This window comes from Haplochromis burtoni, unplaced genomic scaffold, assembly GCF_018398535.1.
Source record: "Haplochromis burtoni strain Fernald_Lab_line unplaced genomic scaffold, NCSU_Asbu1 Contig_181, whole genome shotgun sequence".
Taxonomy (NCBI): Eukaryota; Metazoa; Chordata; class Actinopteri; order Cichliformes; family Cichlidae; genus Haplochromis; species Haplochromis burtoni.
The window spans coordinates 506,275-521,424 of NW_024582542.1; the positions used below are offsets into that span (position 1 = coordinate 506,275).

The window sequence follows — 15,150 nt, forward strand, 5'->3', positions numbered from 1 at the left end:
AAAAAAAAACGTGACTCTTAAATGTCAATGTGATTCTCCCAAAATGTGTCCTGAGTTTATGACTGAAAAGATTTAAAAACCCTGGTTGTGTCTACTGATTTCCCGGTCATCCGGGTTGCAGTAGTTTAAGTGCTTGAAATGAACGACGTTCACACGTTACACTGTTTCAAAGGAGTGAATGAGGCCATCTAGTGTGAATGAGCATCACTGAACAGCAGCTCTCAGATCTACGACGGAGTCTTGAAATCTCTTCCCCACTCACACCTTGGCTCATGTGACCCTTAATGACTCGAATGATTACAGGGTGGGTGGATCGGCAACTCTCAGGACTTGGTATCTAACTTGCGTTAATTATCTGCGACTCTCCATCAGTTTTTTAAAAAAATGAAAAGACCTCCTGGATCAGAGGAGAAACATCTTTAAGAACTACAGAGAGAAGTCCAGATGCCTTCATTTCAAGCACTTTTGCATTCATCCTAAGTGTCAAGTGTTGTTGCGTCATACATGCTAGGCAGAAAAAGTTGGTAGCTTCTGCTGTTTGAACCCTTTTCAAAGCTTGTTTTGAAAATTTAAAGAAAATAGAAAAAGAGCAGCTCTTACAAATCTTGAGGAGTTGTCATTCTTTACAGTCTTTGCGTTGCCAAAGGCCTCCAGGATTGGGTTTGCTTGCAGCAGCTGCTTCTCCAGTTCCCCCTGACAGAGAGAAGTCGGAGCCACAACAGAGTTGGATTTAGTGGTTTAATGTGACACTCAGATGGACGCTGGTTAAGCAAGCGCAAGTTTAGACCACTTTTCCTGCAGCTCTGTGACTAGCGAGTGGAAAACAAGTGTGCAGCGACTTATTTACTTTATTATAAACAATTGTGTCTGCACAATTAAAACAACAGCCTCAGGAAAAGGCATTATTACACACACTCCTGCACATTCCAGCACACATTCCCACTGCACAGCAAGCCCGCTCAAGCACAAAATCCCTGTAAGATTTTCTGTCCATGCATGCACAAACAAGGGATCACAAGCAGCACACATGCAGGTTAGTCAAACCCCAAAATAAATTTAAATGGGATAGTTTTAAATGGGAAGTTTTGTGCATTCCTGCTTGGTAAAATTGTGTTGTTATACAGCTGAAACTAAGATGAAATAACATGTTTTGTGGGTTTGCAGTTTCCACATGCTTTAAGTCTTTTTCCAAAGCTAACTGCTTGATCTTAATGAAGATACAAATGGTCTTTCCTCAGCCAGAAAGCACATTTCCCCCAAGCTGCTCCTTTGAAGCCATTATAATGGTTAGTTTTGTGTAATCTTGAATGCATTTTCTTCAATGTGAAGAAAACAAAATTGGTTAGTAGAGAAAACTTAAGTGGACATTTATGGAGGTCATAAATGAACTCACATGTGACAACACAGCAGAGCCCTGGAGAAAAAGTAGAAAAAAAGAAAAGAAAAGAAAGTTGAACATATTTGATGCCATCTTCAGTGCAAGTATTTCATGACTGCAGAGGAAACCTGCTGTCACCTGGTGACTCAAGAAATGACTAATTAAGCAGCTCATGTCCGGTCCTGCTGAATAACCTACATTTAACATGAGTAGTACATGAACACACACGTGCACAAACACATCTGCGTTCTGCTTCAGCTGGAGCCGCCGCAGAGGTGAGGCGGGCACGTCGAGGCCTGAAATAGGAATGTGGTCGCACACAGCTTCCTCGAGTAAATCACGTTAAACAGATGGACTAACAAGGAAATCTACTGATACTTGATGTCAGAAGAGGGGAGGGAGAACCAGGTAATTCAACGTTTGTGCAAAAGGAAGCGACGATGATTTGCTAACCTGGTCTTTTTTGGACTTGAAGGATGAGGCGACATGAGCAAGATACTGAATGACTTTCTTGGTGTTTTCTGTCTTTCCTGCTCCTGACTCCCCACTGCAGCAGAGAGATTTACACACATGCATTATGATTAATTTAGAACTGATAACTGACGTAAAAGCAACAACAAGACAGAAAAATATCACTTTGCAGAAATTTAAGTAAATACTGATGCAGTTTGAGGTTAAAGTGATATAAGATGGAAGTCTATGGATTTATATCAGCATAACCTTAAGGCATAAGACATTTATTTAATAAAAACTAAGCCAAAATGCAGAAGCAGTGTGTGGAAAAACTAAAGTACACCTTTGCTGCCTGTACAGGAATTAAGATTGTAAGTAGCAGCCAGGTGCCGCTATTTAAATGCACTTTATTGACCGATCATCAGCGAGTGTTGAGCGCCTCTGTAAAAGCAGAAGTTTCGAGGGTTTGCAGGTCTGACGCATTCAGATGCGAGTCATTGTGGTGACGACGAGGAAAGACATCAGCAGCGATTTTAGAGAATCAGATGCTGCTGCCTGTCAGCGTGGGGTTATACGGTCGTTTCCAAACAAAGCATTCAAAACTGACAATCTTCCCAGGAGAGCCACTCCAAAGTCAGACCGCGCACCACTTGAAATATTCAAGTTCACAACAGTATAGTTAGAAAAAGATTGAACAAATACGGCTGTTTGGAAGGTCTGCCAGGAGAAAACAACATCTGTTGCAAAGTTACATCTGAACATGCAGTGTTCTTTGTCTTGTCAGCATCACATTGATGAAGACTCCAACATGACATACCACTACACACCTCATACAGATACCAAACCCAGTGTGGTGGTGTTTGCTTCAGACTTTAAGACAGCTGTGAATAAACCAATACCCACAAACCCCAGTGACTGTGGGGTGGACTTTTCCACGCTCTGCTTCTGTGTGTTATGTGGTTTGTTTTATTTCACGAAGTCTTGACAGTTGCACCATCAACTGAGGTAATGACAGTGTTTTTATGGCCTTTGGGAGTCTAGAACAATCAAATAATTTAGTCAAGTGTCTAATGGAAGACCTCCCTAAGCTTTACTACAGTGTTGGCATGAAGGAGGACACACTTCTAAAAACTGAGACATCAAATTTTTTTAAATTAAAAAAAAAAAAAAAAAGCTTAAAATTTTGCTCTGAAAATGAAACTTCTAGACTAAATATTAGGCACTGGATATAAGGCATGATGTCAAACTTTCCGCTACAAGGAAGAAAAAAAAGAAAAAAAGAGAAAGACTTGCGTGCAGAGGATGGACTGATCTTCACGATCTGTAAAAGAGAAAGATGAGACTCCAGATCAGAAACTAAGGTGAAGTGTGTGACATTTTAAACATTATTTTCCTTAAGCATGCCACTAAATTTCTAATTACATCTTTGTACGGTACATCATTGACCTGATGGAGTATGGAAGTGTTTAAAACTAATTTTACAGCTGCCTTACCCTGCATCATGCTCCTGTAGGCCGTGTCTGTGATGGCGTAGATGTGAGGGGGCATCTCGTGCCTCTTCTTGCCCTTGTACATGTTCACAATCTCCTCACTGTAGATGGGCAGGTGTTTGTACGGGTTGATCACAACGCAGAAGAGGCCGGAGTACGTCTGCGCGAGAGACAACACGAGACCAATCAGTCGACGAGGAGCAGCAGCAACAACATCGATTTCGGGAAGATCGGCGACATTAAAATGCAACAAAAACAGATCCCTGCCCACTCACATAGATGAGTCCGGAGTAGTATCTCTCCTTGAGGTTGTGCAGCACAGAGGCCTCGTTCAGGCAGGTGAGCTCCGCCATGTCCTCCACCTTGTTGAATTTGGGTGGGTTCATCTTCTGAATATCATCCTTGTTGAATTTCACCTGAGATTAACAGAAGCAGAGTCAGGCTTGCTGAACAAGGCTGGGACAGTAAAAAGTACACACTGCAACACAGGCTTGTTGATTCTTCAGTTTCACCTTCTTGCCAGAGTCCGTCAGCTCCACCATGCACTCGTCTCCCTTCTCCTCTTTGATGGAGCCGGCCTCAAAACCCATCTTCTCACTGGGGACCCACACCAGCTTCTTGGTGGCCCAGTCGGCCTGAGCCAGAGGGTCGGTCAGCGCACTGCGGTCCCCATACAGGAACTTGTCTGCATCAGTCATGGTAGCTTTTAAAAAACAAAACAGAACAAGAGCATTTTAACATACCAAAACACTGACAGTGATCTTTCACATTTTACAGACAAGAGCACTGAAATTATTGGGGCAAAAAATAAATTAAAAAAATAACTTTCTGTGAGAATTCAAAATACCTCCTTACACAGGGGTACGCACATTACTTTACAGCAGCCGTTTCTGTGAGATTAAGGGCTAGAGATATGATGCGCTGGATTATTTTGACAGAATTTCTTGCAGGTACAGCGAACAAACTCTTGAGTCTCGAATCACAAGCTCCCAGAGACGCTGCAGAGTTTACCAACCTCAAAACCACAGTCGAGGCAAAAATACAATTTAAAACGCAGATGACTCATGAGTCCAAGTCATCTACACAGCCTGTACAAAAAACTCCATTTATTGTTGTGCAAGATTTAAGACCATCGAAGTGACTGCACGTTTGATTCATTGAAAGATTTCTACATAAAGGCAGGCTTACGACACTGAAAGCAGTGTGTTCACAGTGGCAGCTTTGTTGCACGTCATCCTTCCTGTTGTCTCTTTTGTGTTGTAACTGAATTAAAGACACAAATGAGATAACGCTGAGTAAATAAAAATATTCAGATTAATGATTCAGATCAGACCACCAATACTGAGGACTGTGCTACCTCATCTTATGTGTGTGCGTTTGTGTTCTTTTTGAAGATGATGAGAACTGCACCACAGGTTTGGACATCTGCTCTGCAGCTGTTCCCCGCAGTGTCATTATGACCATGTAGCTTCTTTTCCTGCAACCACCTTTAACTTTAAACCAGAGCTGGGACAGCCAATCAACCCAGATACTAATGTCAGGATCACATTATTGACCCGAGGCTCATCGCAGTCAGACAAAATGATTCATCTCTTTTCAGCTGTGCTCTGCTCAACGACTGCTTTTATTTTTCTACCTGTCCATCTTTTGTTCCCCATCAGGCCCGCATTCCTTCCTCACCAACTCATTACACAGAATTCCACAAATTCCCGACTCCTGCTCATCATCCGTGACCCTCTGTTCCAGCACAGGTGATAAATGTGCAGCTATGCTGCTCTGTGTAGAGCCTATATGTAAAAAGCCTGACGGAGGTCTGTGGACGGACGCTTTTGCACTCAGAGTGGTAGAAAGGAATGTCGGAGCAAGTCTGGACAGGTGGAGAAATGTGATTATTCCCCAGCCACACCCTGGAGAAGTACTCGGGGCTGCAGAAAGAAAAAGAAATGCCCTGAAAGACATTAAAAACCTAAATAAATAATCAACTGGATGTGACCTTGCCAAGAAAATTTGCACATGGTGAATGCAAATTAAAGTTATTGACAGCCAGTTTTTTCCCCCCCATTAAAAGAGTTTGTTCAGATGAACATATAATCTTTTACTTAAAGCTTAGAGCTTTGAGTCGTGCCCACTAAACAACTGTTTCATTTTCTGTCAAGAAAAAGGCACGTCTGTGACTGAAGCGTGCAACAACTCCACTTTGTTGCACAAAAGAGAGACAAACCAGCACTGATAAAAGGAGATGATAAGCTTCTCATAGATCAAACTATTTGGAACCAGTTCTCACCCCTGATGTTCAAAGCCTTTAGATGACTTAAGCTAGTGGAATATTTCCCCTTCCTGAAGTCATATTAGAAAAATCAAACATTAGAAAACCAATGTTTCAGCTACATCACGCAGGCCGGAAACTACTGAACTCCAAGCAGAGAGGTCGGGAAAGAACTGAAAACATCAGACTCAGTGTAGATACTGTAGGTAGAAGATAAAGTTTTCCACACATCAACACCATCCTTCACCGATTAAGGATATAAATGCAGGTCTGTTTTATCGAATGATCCTGAAATGATAAGTTGGGCTGTAAGAGCGTTCATCATGAGCGCAGCCTGCACACCCTCGATGCTGAGACTCATTCAGAGGAGCCGACGTCTCTTGGATCAGAGGTTGGATGGTGCAAAAAACAGCAGAGCGGTGTGTGTGTTTGTTTCTGTGCAGAGATAAAGGCACAGATAGAGTGTGCGAGTGCGCTTAGAGTGAGGGATAAAAGGGATCAGTGGAGAAGGTGTCATCTGTGTCTCTCCTAAGTTCATTATGTGCTCAAAGTCTTGAAGATAAGTGGGGGAGGAAGAGGAACACACTGACATTTCCTCTGCTTTAATTTAGGACTGAAATCCTGCAGAGCGTCGTGTGCGTGAAGCTAAGCTATGACGGCTAAAGTCTTTTACTCTAAACTTTTTAGATTCACATGCATGCGGCTTTTTTGATGAAGCCACCAACAGGCCAACTTCCTCAGGAAGTTGCACACAGTGCCTTTGCACATTTTGACACGGTGGAACAAAATAACAAAAAGAACTACTTCAGTATTCTCTGTTCCTTTTATAATTAAAATCCAAACATTAGCTATCGTAAGCCGTGTCCTGGTGAACCTCCGCTGAGGTCGGGATCAAGCTTGACCACATCTGGAAACAGATCCACGCTCAAACACAGCACACGCTCTCCTATTGTCTGCAAGGGCCCGTTTAATCTACCTCTCTTGTGTTCTTCATCACGTTTTCAGCATCTCCTCCACTCGCCTGCTCTCTTTTGTTCTTGGCCGCAAGTCAATCCCGGCTTTATCCGGGCTTCTGTGGCTCTTACCTAACACAGAACACGAGTCCTGTCGTCTGAAGCCTGGCTGGTGATACGAGGCCGGTGGGGTGACAGACTGAGGAGGAGATGTTGTTGAGAATTGTTTAAAATGTGACTGCAGTCACAAGATGTTTGATATGTGAAACGATCGTGGCTGGAAGATGTAGATGGACAAGTGAACAACAGGTCAAAACAGAAAAGTCAACTTTAAGCCGAAGATGTTTTGCATTTCACTTTGTGTAACAGGCAGAGAGCTGACTGACACCGAGGGTGAGATGGCGTTTTTTTCTGCAGGACCTTGGCTGATTTTGTGGTCACAGTGAAGTTTAATTACAAAAGAGGAAGAATTGATTATGATCAGCAACCGGTTTTTGCAAGATATGCCCTTCATACAATTTAAAAAATAAGTAAAAAAAAACAAAAAACAAAAACAAAAAAACAAAAAGGGATCTTTTTAAAAATAAATAAATAAAAAAATTCGTGTGCTGCTGCACTGCTCTTTGGTGTCTGCTCTCCAATTTTGTGCCCTGCAGACAGACATAGCAGCTGGGTGTGTGCAGTTTGTTACATGAAGTCAAACAACTCATCTTGTGCAACAATGACAAAAACTGCATTAAACTCTGTAAAAAAGGCAAACATGAGCTCTCGGTACCTCAAATTACTTCAAATTTTGTTTGTGCCATATTGTCATCGTCATCACGTCATGCAGCCTTCCACTCAGTTCATACAGGCCACCAAAATAAAACTTAAACCACATGAAGTTTATTCAGCTGTTTGAGGCTAAAGTTCTGAATTATTGTGAAGGTTTAAAGCCCGTCGAAGTAAAGCTCTCTGATTGTTGGTTTCACAGGTGTGAGAACACAAACACGTCTGCAAGCTCGCGTCTCAGCCAACAAATACAAAAAAAGTCACTTTAAATTGTTGTAGAAATAATTCCGCAGTCAATGAGACGATAATGGAGCACGCGCTTCACCTGACGAGAGAACCTGCCCAGGTGTGAGCCATTACATATCTTATCTCTTAATTTCTTACTTTGAAGTCTTCGCTACAGCATTTCTATCTCTCTACCTGCAGGAAACGAGGTGACACACCTGATTTTCAGCTACAGGCACTGCAGGTGTGATGAGTCGCCTTCCTGCGTTCCGTTCGTGTTTGCAGCAGTCCTCCTCCTCCACCTCCTTCTCGACACCTTCACAAAACAAGCAGCTGCTCAGGAGGGGCCACAAGAACACCACCTCTCCGCTCCTCTTCGTCGCGTCTTCAGCCGGCTGTCCGCTCCGTCAAGCGCTCCTGCTGCTCAGGCGTGGATCAGCGAGGATGCGTCGACTCCACCTGGGATCGGCCCAGTTTTATTTTTCGCAGGTAAGCCAACGGCCCCGCCCCCTCCTCGCGCGGTGTTCAAGTGCTCCACGTAAAAACGCGGACTTGTGAGTCGCTCTGAATCAAAAAGAAAGAAATTTGCTATTTTACAACCCGGATGGAATTTTTTTTATAAAACAAACAAAGTGCATAAATCATAAATGTTGATAATGAAACAGAAAATGGAAAATACAGTTTGACTGACCATACTCACTAACATCCTCCACTTATTATGAAGAGCTGTCTTATGACTCACTTAAGTTCCTTGTCATTTTTTTCCCTGACATGATATGATTGTCTATCAATAATGAATGCACAGCTTAAATAAATACCTGTTGTCTTCCACAGCAGTACTGGAAAAACAACCAAAGGCTTTCAGGGACTAAACCTCATTGAACATCACACATGTGGAAGTGCACAAATGTTCAAAAAGGTTCAACAACTGTAAGTTAGACTCTGAGGAGGAATGTAATGTCGAAATGTTCACTGGTGCAAGATCACTGCTCCCTATAGTGTGTGTGTGTGTGTGTGTGTGTGGGGAGGGGGGGTCTGTACCTGCAACGGGACCAGAGGTGTGGCACCTCTCATGTGTCATTAATGACTGCAGCATGTAAACTAACATGTAAGTCTCGTGCACAAAGTGTGTTCCTGTTTTTATCATTTCATTTTTTTTAAGTGGAAGCTGATTGGCCCCACTATCACTGCAGACGTGTCAGCCACAGTGGGCCTTTGCACCGTGTTTCTGACAGGGTGTTTTTATCTGCAACAACAAATTACATTCTAAGGTAAACTGAAGTAATAGAAACAAGAGCTGTTCTCACAAACATCCGAGCACATCCCAAACAAGGCCAAACGTTTACCTGTACCTTGTCTCCCGTCCACCAATGAGGTTCTGGTTTAATTTCCTACCTTATAAGGTCAGAGATTTCCAGAAAGAGAGAAGGCGCAGCGCTCTGGGGCGGAAGGAGGCGGGGTGTTTTGTTGCGAGGTCTCGCTGTGGTGTAACTTTCGTTTCGAGCCCTGTCTTTAGCCCCAGTCCCGCTGCTGTTAAAGACCTGACACACATCAAAGATGAGCAGAAATGTAGGAGCAGCAGGTCGCAGCATGAACGGAACAGACGGCACGCTGTGTGTATTCATATCTTTGTGGGGACCAAAAGTTGGAAGTCTACTTTACTTGTGGGGACCAAAATCCTGGTCCCCACAAGTTAAAGGCGTTTTGAGACTTTAGGGAAATGGTTAAATTGGGTGTTTGTTAAATTTAGGGTTATTGTTAGGCATTCATTTTTCATAGTTATGGTTAGGGAAACCATTATGTCAATTAGATGTTCCCACAAGATATGAATACTTGACTGGTGTGTGTGTGTGTGTGTGTGTGTGTGTGTGTGTGTGTCTTTAACTGGTTTAACCTGTAGGCAATGAAATTAAGCATACACACTTAAAGTCAGGATTACTGTGAATAGATTTGTCCCACCTGGTGGATGAAAGGAATCCTTAAATGTTTTACACATAACCCTTCACTGTAAATGCCTTCATTAAAATACCTCTGAAAAAAACCTCTTTAAGATCCCCACATCTAATTAAACTACATCTGACTCAGCACACAACATATTACAGAGAACTGTGAAATTCATTATTAACACTTTATTTTTCTGTTTTCTTTTTTTAGACTTTGATCTGGTAACAAATCTGAAATCTTCTTGAACAAGAAACAATGTCAATAAATTCATTTTTACTGTGAAAAAGTCCTGAGCCATCCTTCATATCTGCATATTTTGCTTCCAAACAGACACATTTTCTTGTAATTTCTTGCAGGTTCTCCTGGCTTTCTGAAGATCATCCAACTTTGTCTTTGGACATTGCTTCCTTTTTTCACTTGTTTTTAGTCCAGTCATTTATTAGGACCCCTTAACACTGATCTGTGAATCCTTCAAGCATAAAATGTCACCTAACCCAAGGGATGAACCAGTGCTGTATCTGCACATAACAGAAAACTAAACAAAAAAAAAATTAAATTGTGTCTTTAGGCTCTTTGTTGCTATAGCACCCTGCTGCAAAAACACACAGTTCATGTTAACAGAGTCTGACAAAATGATGAAACAACTAGGTCAATCCCAAAATCCCAGGGATCAATAAAGTATTCTGATTCTGATTAACCCAAAATTTGGCATATCTTGGCACAGTGTAAAGTGTGTCCTTAAAATTGCAGAAACTGGACAAATGGAGAACAAAAGAAGTGAAGGGTCTAAAAACAATCTACAGCATTTGCTGTAGATTGTTTTTAGACCCTCAAAGTCTAAAAACCCTCAAAGTTTTTAGACCCTCAAAGTCTCAGCATCTCAAAGTCTTGATGTTAAGAGATATGGGGAAAGAAACAACAAAGAGCTGACACAGGACCTGTGAGTTGCCTCCGCACCTTCAGCTGATCCTTCTACTCTTCAATGGAGCCTCATCAGAGGCTCAGTGGAAGAAAAATGGGGAGCAAAGGTTAAGGTGTGTCTAATTACACAAGACCTGGACTGAAAATCAGACCTGATGGAGAGATGAATCTAATTATGAACCCAGTAAAGTACCGTGAGATTTTAATCCACCATCCAATACCATCTGGAAAGCATCTGATTGGCAATGGCTTCATTCTTCAACATCACATTGATCCCAAAGACACAATAAAAACATATTTTAAAAAAACACAGGCACACAATGGAGCACTATCAGTCATGGATTGGCCTCCTCCAGAGCCTGGACCTCAACATTATTGAGGCAGTGTGGCAATCACATTGACAGAGAACAGAACAAAAGGCAGCCAACATCCAAAGAAGAGCTCTGAATGTCCTTCAAGAAGCCTGGAGAACGTTTCCCGAAGACTACTTAAAGAAGTTGTCTTACATCCTTTATTTCCATGTATGTCTTTACACGTTTCACTAACTTTCCCTCACATTTTTCTACCAACGGATAAAGAAATGAAGAGCGCCTCAAGCCACACGGTGCTGTGATTAATTACAAGTCATAAAACAATATCTTTAGAAAGATTCTGTTTTATGTTGCGACACAGATGTCTTGACTTTGAGGGTTTCTGTGTCTTTTCTTCTCTATAAAAATACAGAATATTCACGTTCACGAGGCTTCAACCTCCACTTTAGAAAGTTCAATGCTGACTGCTACCACTCTGATTTTTCTTTCACATAATTATCACACATCATCATGTGAAACTTGGGGAAACTTTCCACCTCCAGCACGTTTTAACCCTTTTGCACAAGCCTGCAGAGTTTCCAGAGCTGTCGGCTCACTCAGTCGTTATGCTGGTGGTTTATTTTTGCTTCCTTGGGGCAAAGTCTGTAGTTACATCACCTCACATATAATGCAGCTTCTTCTACTTCTGAAATCAAGACAAAGAACGTATTGGTCACACAGCAGTGACTGATAGGTGATCTTACTCTGTTTATTCCTGCGTAGTACTCGGCATGATCTGCTCAGTGTGAGCTTTTAATCATATGAGCAGAAGCAGAGTCATGCCAAGTCCTGTTCTGTCTTGTCATGCATGCAATTGTGGTAAATTTCCCTGTGAGGGGAATGTGCAGACGCCACAGGAAGAAGAAGAGGAGGATAAGTGTGTCTGCCTTCACTTTTACCTTCACTTTAGATGGATGGAGTCATGAATTAGAAACGTTTTTTTGGGGGGAAAGCAGAGTTCAACGTTACTACACTAACCAAAAAAAATCACTTAAACAGAATCTGTCTGACAAAGTGAAGTAGACTAAAATAATCTCAAGAAACACCTAAATGACAAAGTTCACTGACATCTAAAAACGGAGAGAACTTGGAACTACGCTGAACCTTCCCAGGAGTGATCAGCCTTTTAAAATTACTCCAAGAGCTCATACACGACTCTTGGATGGCTCTGAATGGCTCACAGTCAAAACTTAAATCAAATCGCGATGCTTTGGCATGAAAAAACTCCAGTGGTGGAATTAAAACAATTCTGTGATTAAAAGTGGGCCTAAATTCCTCCACAGTGAGACACTCATTACCAGGCACTGCAAATACTTGGTAGCAGTTCTTGCTGCCTGTTGTGTGTGGTCTATTTCTTTCTGTGCATGATTGCTATCATCCATCCATCCATTCACTTCCGCTTATCCCTTTCAGGGTCGTGGGGGGCTCTGGAGCCTATCCCAGCTGTCATAGGGCGAGAGGCGGGGTACACCCTGGACAGGTCGCCAGTCTGTCGCAGGGCCAACACACAGGGACAGACAACCATTCACACTCACATTCACTCGCACATTCACACCTAGTGGCAATTTGGATTATTCAATTAACCTATCCCCACAAGTTGTGGGGATTGCTACCGTTTTCTTTATTAAATTTTAACACACTTTTCTTTCTTGTGCTACATTTTCTTACCAGAAATCTCCAGAAGTAAATCCGCTCTGTGTGGAACCAATAAAGTCTTATCTTCTGTTTGAGATGTGGCGGAACAGCAGATTCACATCACAGATGTGCAGCCAATAAATCTGCAGACACTGTGCGATGCTATCATCCCAGTGGACCAAAGTCTCAGAGGAATGTTTCCGGCGCCTCGTTAAATCTATGACACGAAGAGTTAAGGTGGGTAGGAAGGTTAGATGGTTCAGTCCTAGCAAGGTGTACGTAAACTCAGAACAATTATTATTTCCCAAATGCTGATTTGATGGCTTTCTGCAGGCCGGTCGGTAACGTTCACTTTAGTGTTCTGGAGGTAGTAATGGCCCAGAAACACGTTTTCTGTTCATTGGTTGATGATTTCTTTGCAAAATCTTGAGGAGACTCCCAGTTCCAGATTTACTTAAACATCCCCGCAACATAATACTCCCACCACCGTATTTCACTGTGCAGACTGTGTCCTTGGTGTACTTCAGTCTGGGTTGAAGGTGTCTCTTCTGCAGACTCTCACACAGGTGAGGATATTTCAAAGAAGATAAAAAAATACCACAAGACAAACTTTTTTTTTTATGAGTTTTTATTTATTTATTTGATTTTTATGTCTTTTATTATGTTTTTTTTTTTTACTCCAAAGAGATCCTGAGGTATTCACAATATAATGGCATTTATTTTATTTGAAATGACACTGGGGAGGGGGATGAAATACAGCTAAAAACAAAAAAATAAAACAAAACAAACAAACCAACAAAAATAAAAAAAAGACAAAGGAAATGGGCAGTAAAGCTGTGTTGACTGATACAACGGTCAAGACAATAAATCGGTGCATGTGTGTGTGTGTGTGTACATAAATGAAGCCTTTGAAGTCAGTCCTCTTACCCCCCTCACCACGCTCACAAGCAAAATCATGCAGTCTACACTGACAATTCAGAAGGAACAGGCAAAAAAAACCCTGTCAAAGCAGGCATGTCCCAACCTCGCTGTCATAACAACAAGCCAATCAGTCCACTATTAAAGTAGCTATCACCAGCTATACATTTTTAAAGAAAGTCAGCGCTGAGGGTGGCATCCACTGATTAAAACCATCCAAATTCAAACAACTTAACTGAATAATTAGCGAAGCACTTGAATCAAACACACCATGCAGTTGCTCCAAACCATGGAGGAGTCTGATGGGGTCTTCTGAGAGGGTAAACAGCAAACAAAATCATCTGGGAGTCACATTAAAACCAGAAAGAGTGATTTTTACTGTGCTGCACCTTTCATCTTCTTCGAAAATAAACTTTTAATCTACCGAGCAGACTGTACATTAGTGTGGTGATCGAGCACGACATTTAGCTTTCTGTACACGACGGTAAAAATGCCAATAGAGAGTCTACTCCTCTGCCTTGTATCCTGTTTGCCCTCCACAAAACAATAAAAATTACATATTAAAAAGAACCATAAAAAAAACAGACAAATAACATACAAAGGACTAATAAATAAATACCAGTGAGAAAAATACACTGTTGAATCATCTTCTTGCTCTGTCTCACAGATTTATATGATTGATAAAATAACTGCTGTGACTCTTAGAAAATAAGGAAAACACCCAATATTCTCCTCCTGTCTGCACAACAATCTGCAACACAAAACAAAAATAAAACCATCACAAGTGCAACATCAGTCACAACAGTCTCAGCAATTAAAAAAGAAAAAGAAAGCTCTGGTGTTTTACCATCAGCTCACTACTAGAGCAAACCAGAAAGAATAATAAAAAAAAACAAAAATAAAAGGGACAAAAAACCCCAAACCAAAACACAAACAAACAAACAAACAAAAAAAAACAGCACACAATTTATGACCCAAACTGGGGTAACAAGAAATAAACTGATCATGATATCTGATCAAAAGGAAAACAATATATAATAACAATCAAAATAATAAAAAAAATAAAAATACTATCAGACTTTGAGTTCAGAGGTCATCTTTTATGTGGCGGTTTGACAAAGGTGGACAGACCATCTACAGCGTAACGGGAAAAACCAACTGCTCCACCTCGCCTATAAAAAGGAAACCTTTAGAAGAAAGACGGACCGCCCCCGCTCTCGATCACCCACTTATTTCCTTGTTCAATTTGGTGTCATCTTTGCCCTGAATAATAATAATAATATTAACAACAATAATAAAAACAGTAATAATAGTAATTGTGATGATAATAAAAAAAAATAAAAAATAAAAATAAAAGCTAATAATAATAATCACCATCAATAAAAGACTTTTGGTAGACGATTAACCATCACGCACACTCTCCACGCGGCTAACTGAAAAGAGAAACTGTGCACACGAACGAGGCGAAAACAGGACAAACACTGTCTGCTAATAAAGATCCAGCTCCTCCTCATCCTCCTCAACACATAGTGACGGGTCTGAAGTGAAAAAGCATGTTGGGGAAAAAAAAACCAAACAAATTCTCTTTTCCTAATTACACAAAAATTCAACTTTTTTGTTGCAAAAGCAAAAATACAGAGTACACGTGTAAAAATCATAAATAAGAATAAAGTTTTGTGCATCCCCGTCCCAACCGACCATTGTCTTGGAAGAAAACAAAGAAACAATAAAAACAAAACAATGGCAGTTACAGCGGTGACAATAACATGCAATCGATATACTTTACAGCATTGATCTGTTACCTCCCCCCTCGTCAAAACCCCCCAAAAACAAACCAACAACAAAA

The 15,150-nt window shown here is 41.3% G+C and overlaps 1 protein-coding gene and 1 long non-coding RNA gene across 6 annotated transcripts in view; one reads left to right on the forward strand and one right to left on the reverse strand.

The window, feature by feature from the left end:
• LOC102301061 (myosin-9) overlaps positions 1 to 8,016 on the reverse strand; it is a 23,548-nt gene extending 15,532 nt beyond the window's left edge. The window contains exons 1-9 of one of the 3 annotated variants that reach the window (XM_014337506.2): positions 7,755 to 7,974; positions 6,673 to 6,739; positions 3,834 to 4,024; positions 3,597 to 3,737; positions 3,325 to 3,481; positions 3,125 to 3,152; positions 1,832 to 1,925; positions 1,394 to 1,414; positions 601 to 693 (exon numbers count right to left, since the gene is read on the reverse strand). In XM_014337506.2, the coding sequence (XP_014192992.1) occupies positions 601 to 693; positions 1,394 to 1,414; positions 1,832 to 1,925; positions 3,125 to 3,152; positions 3,325 to 3,481; positions 3,597 to 3,737; positions 3,834 to 4,019 (720 nt within the window). In that variant the 5' untranslated portion in view covers positions 4,020 to 4,024; positions 6,673 to 6,739; positions 7,755 to 7,974. Of the gene's footprint in view, positions 1 to 600; positions 694 to 1,393; positions 1,415 to 1,831; positions 1,926 to 3,124; positions 3,153 to 3,324; positions 3,482 to 3,596; positions 3,738 to 3,833; positions 4,025 to 6,672; positions 6,740 to 7,754 lie in introns of all 3 variants that reach the window. The other 2 variants (XM_005934466.3, XM_005934467.3) reach the window with 2 other exon arrangements.
• Positions 7,910 to 10,241, forward strand: LOC102301557. 3 transcript variants are annotated; one of them, XR_316560.2, is made up of 3 exons: positions 7,910 to 8,025; positions 8,371 to 8,466; positions 9,837 to 10,241. It is a non-coding gene; the product is annotated as an uncharacterized LOC102301557 (long non-coding RNA). The 3 variants fall into 3 exon arrangements; XR_316559.2 differs by lacking the exon at positions 9,837 to 10,241 and adding an exon at positions 9,691 to 9,805; XR_001336752.2 differs by lacking the exon at positions 9,837 to 10,241 and adding an exon at positions 8,699 to 9,675.
• The last annotated feature ends 4,909 nt before the right edge of the window (positions 10,242 to 15,150 follow it).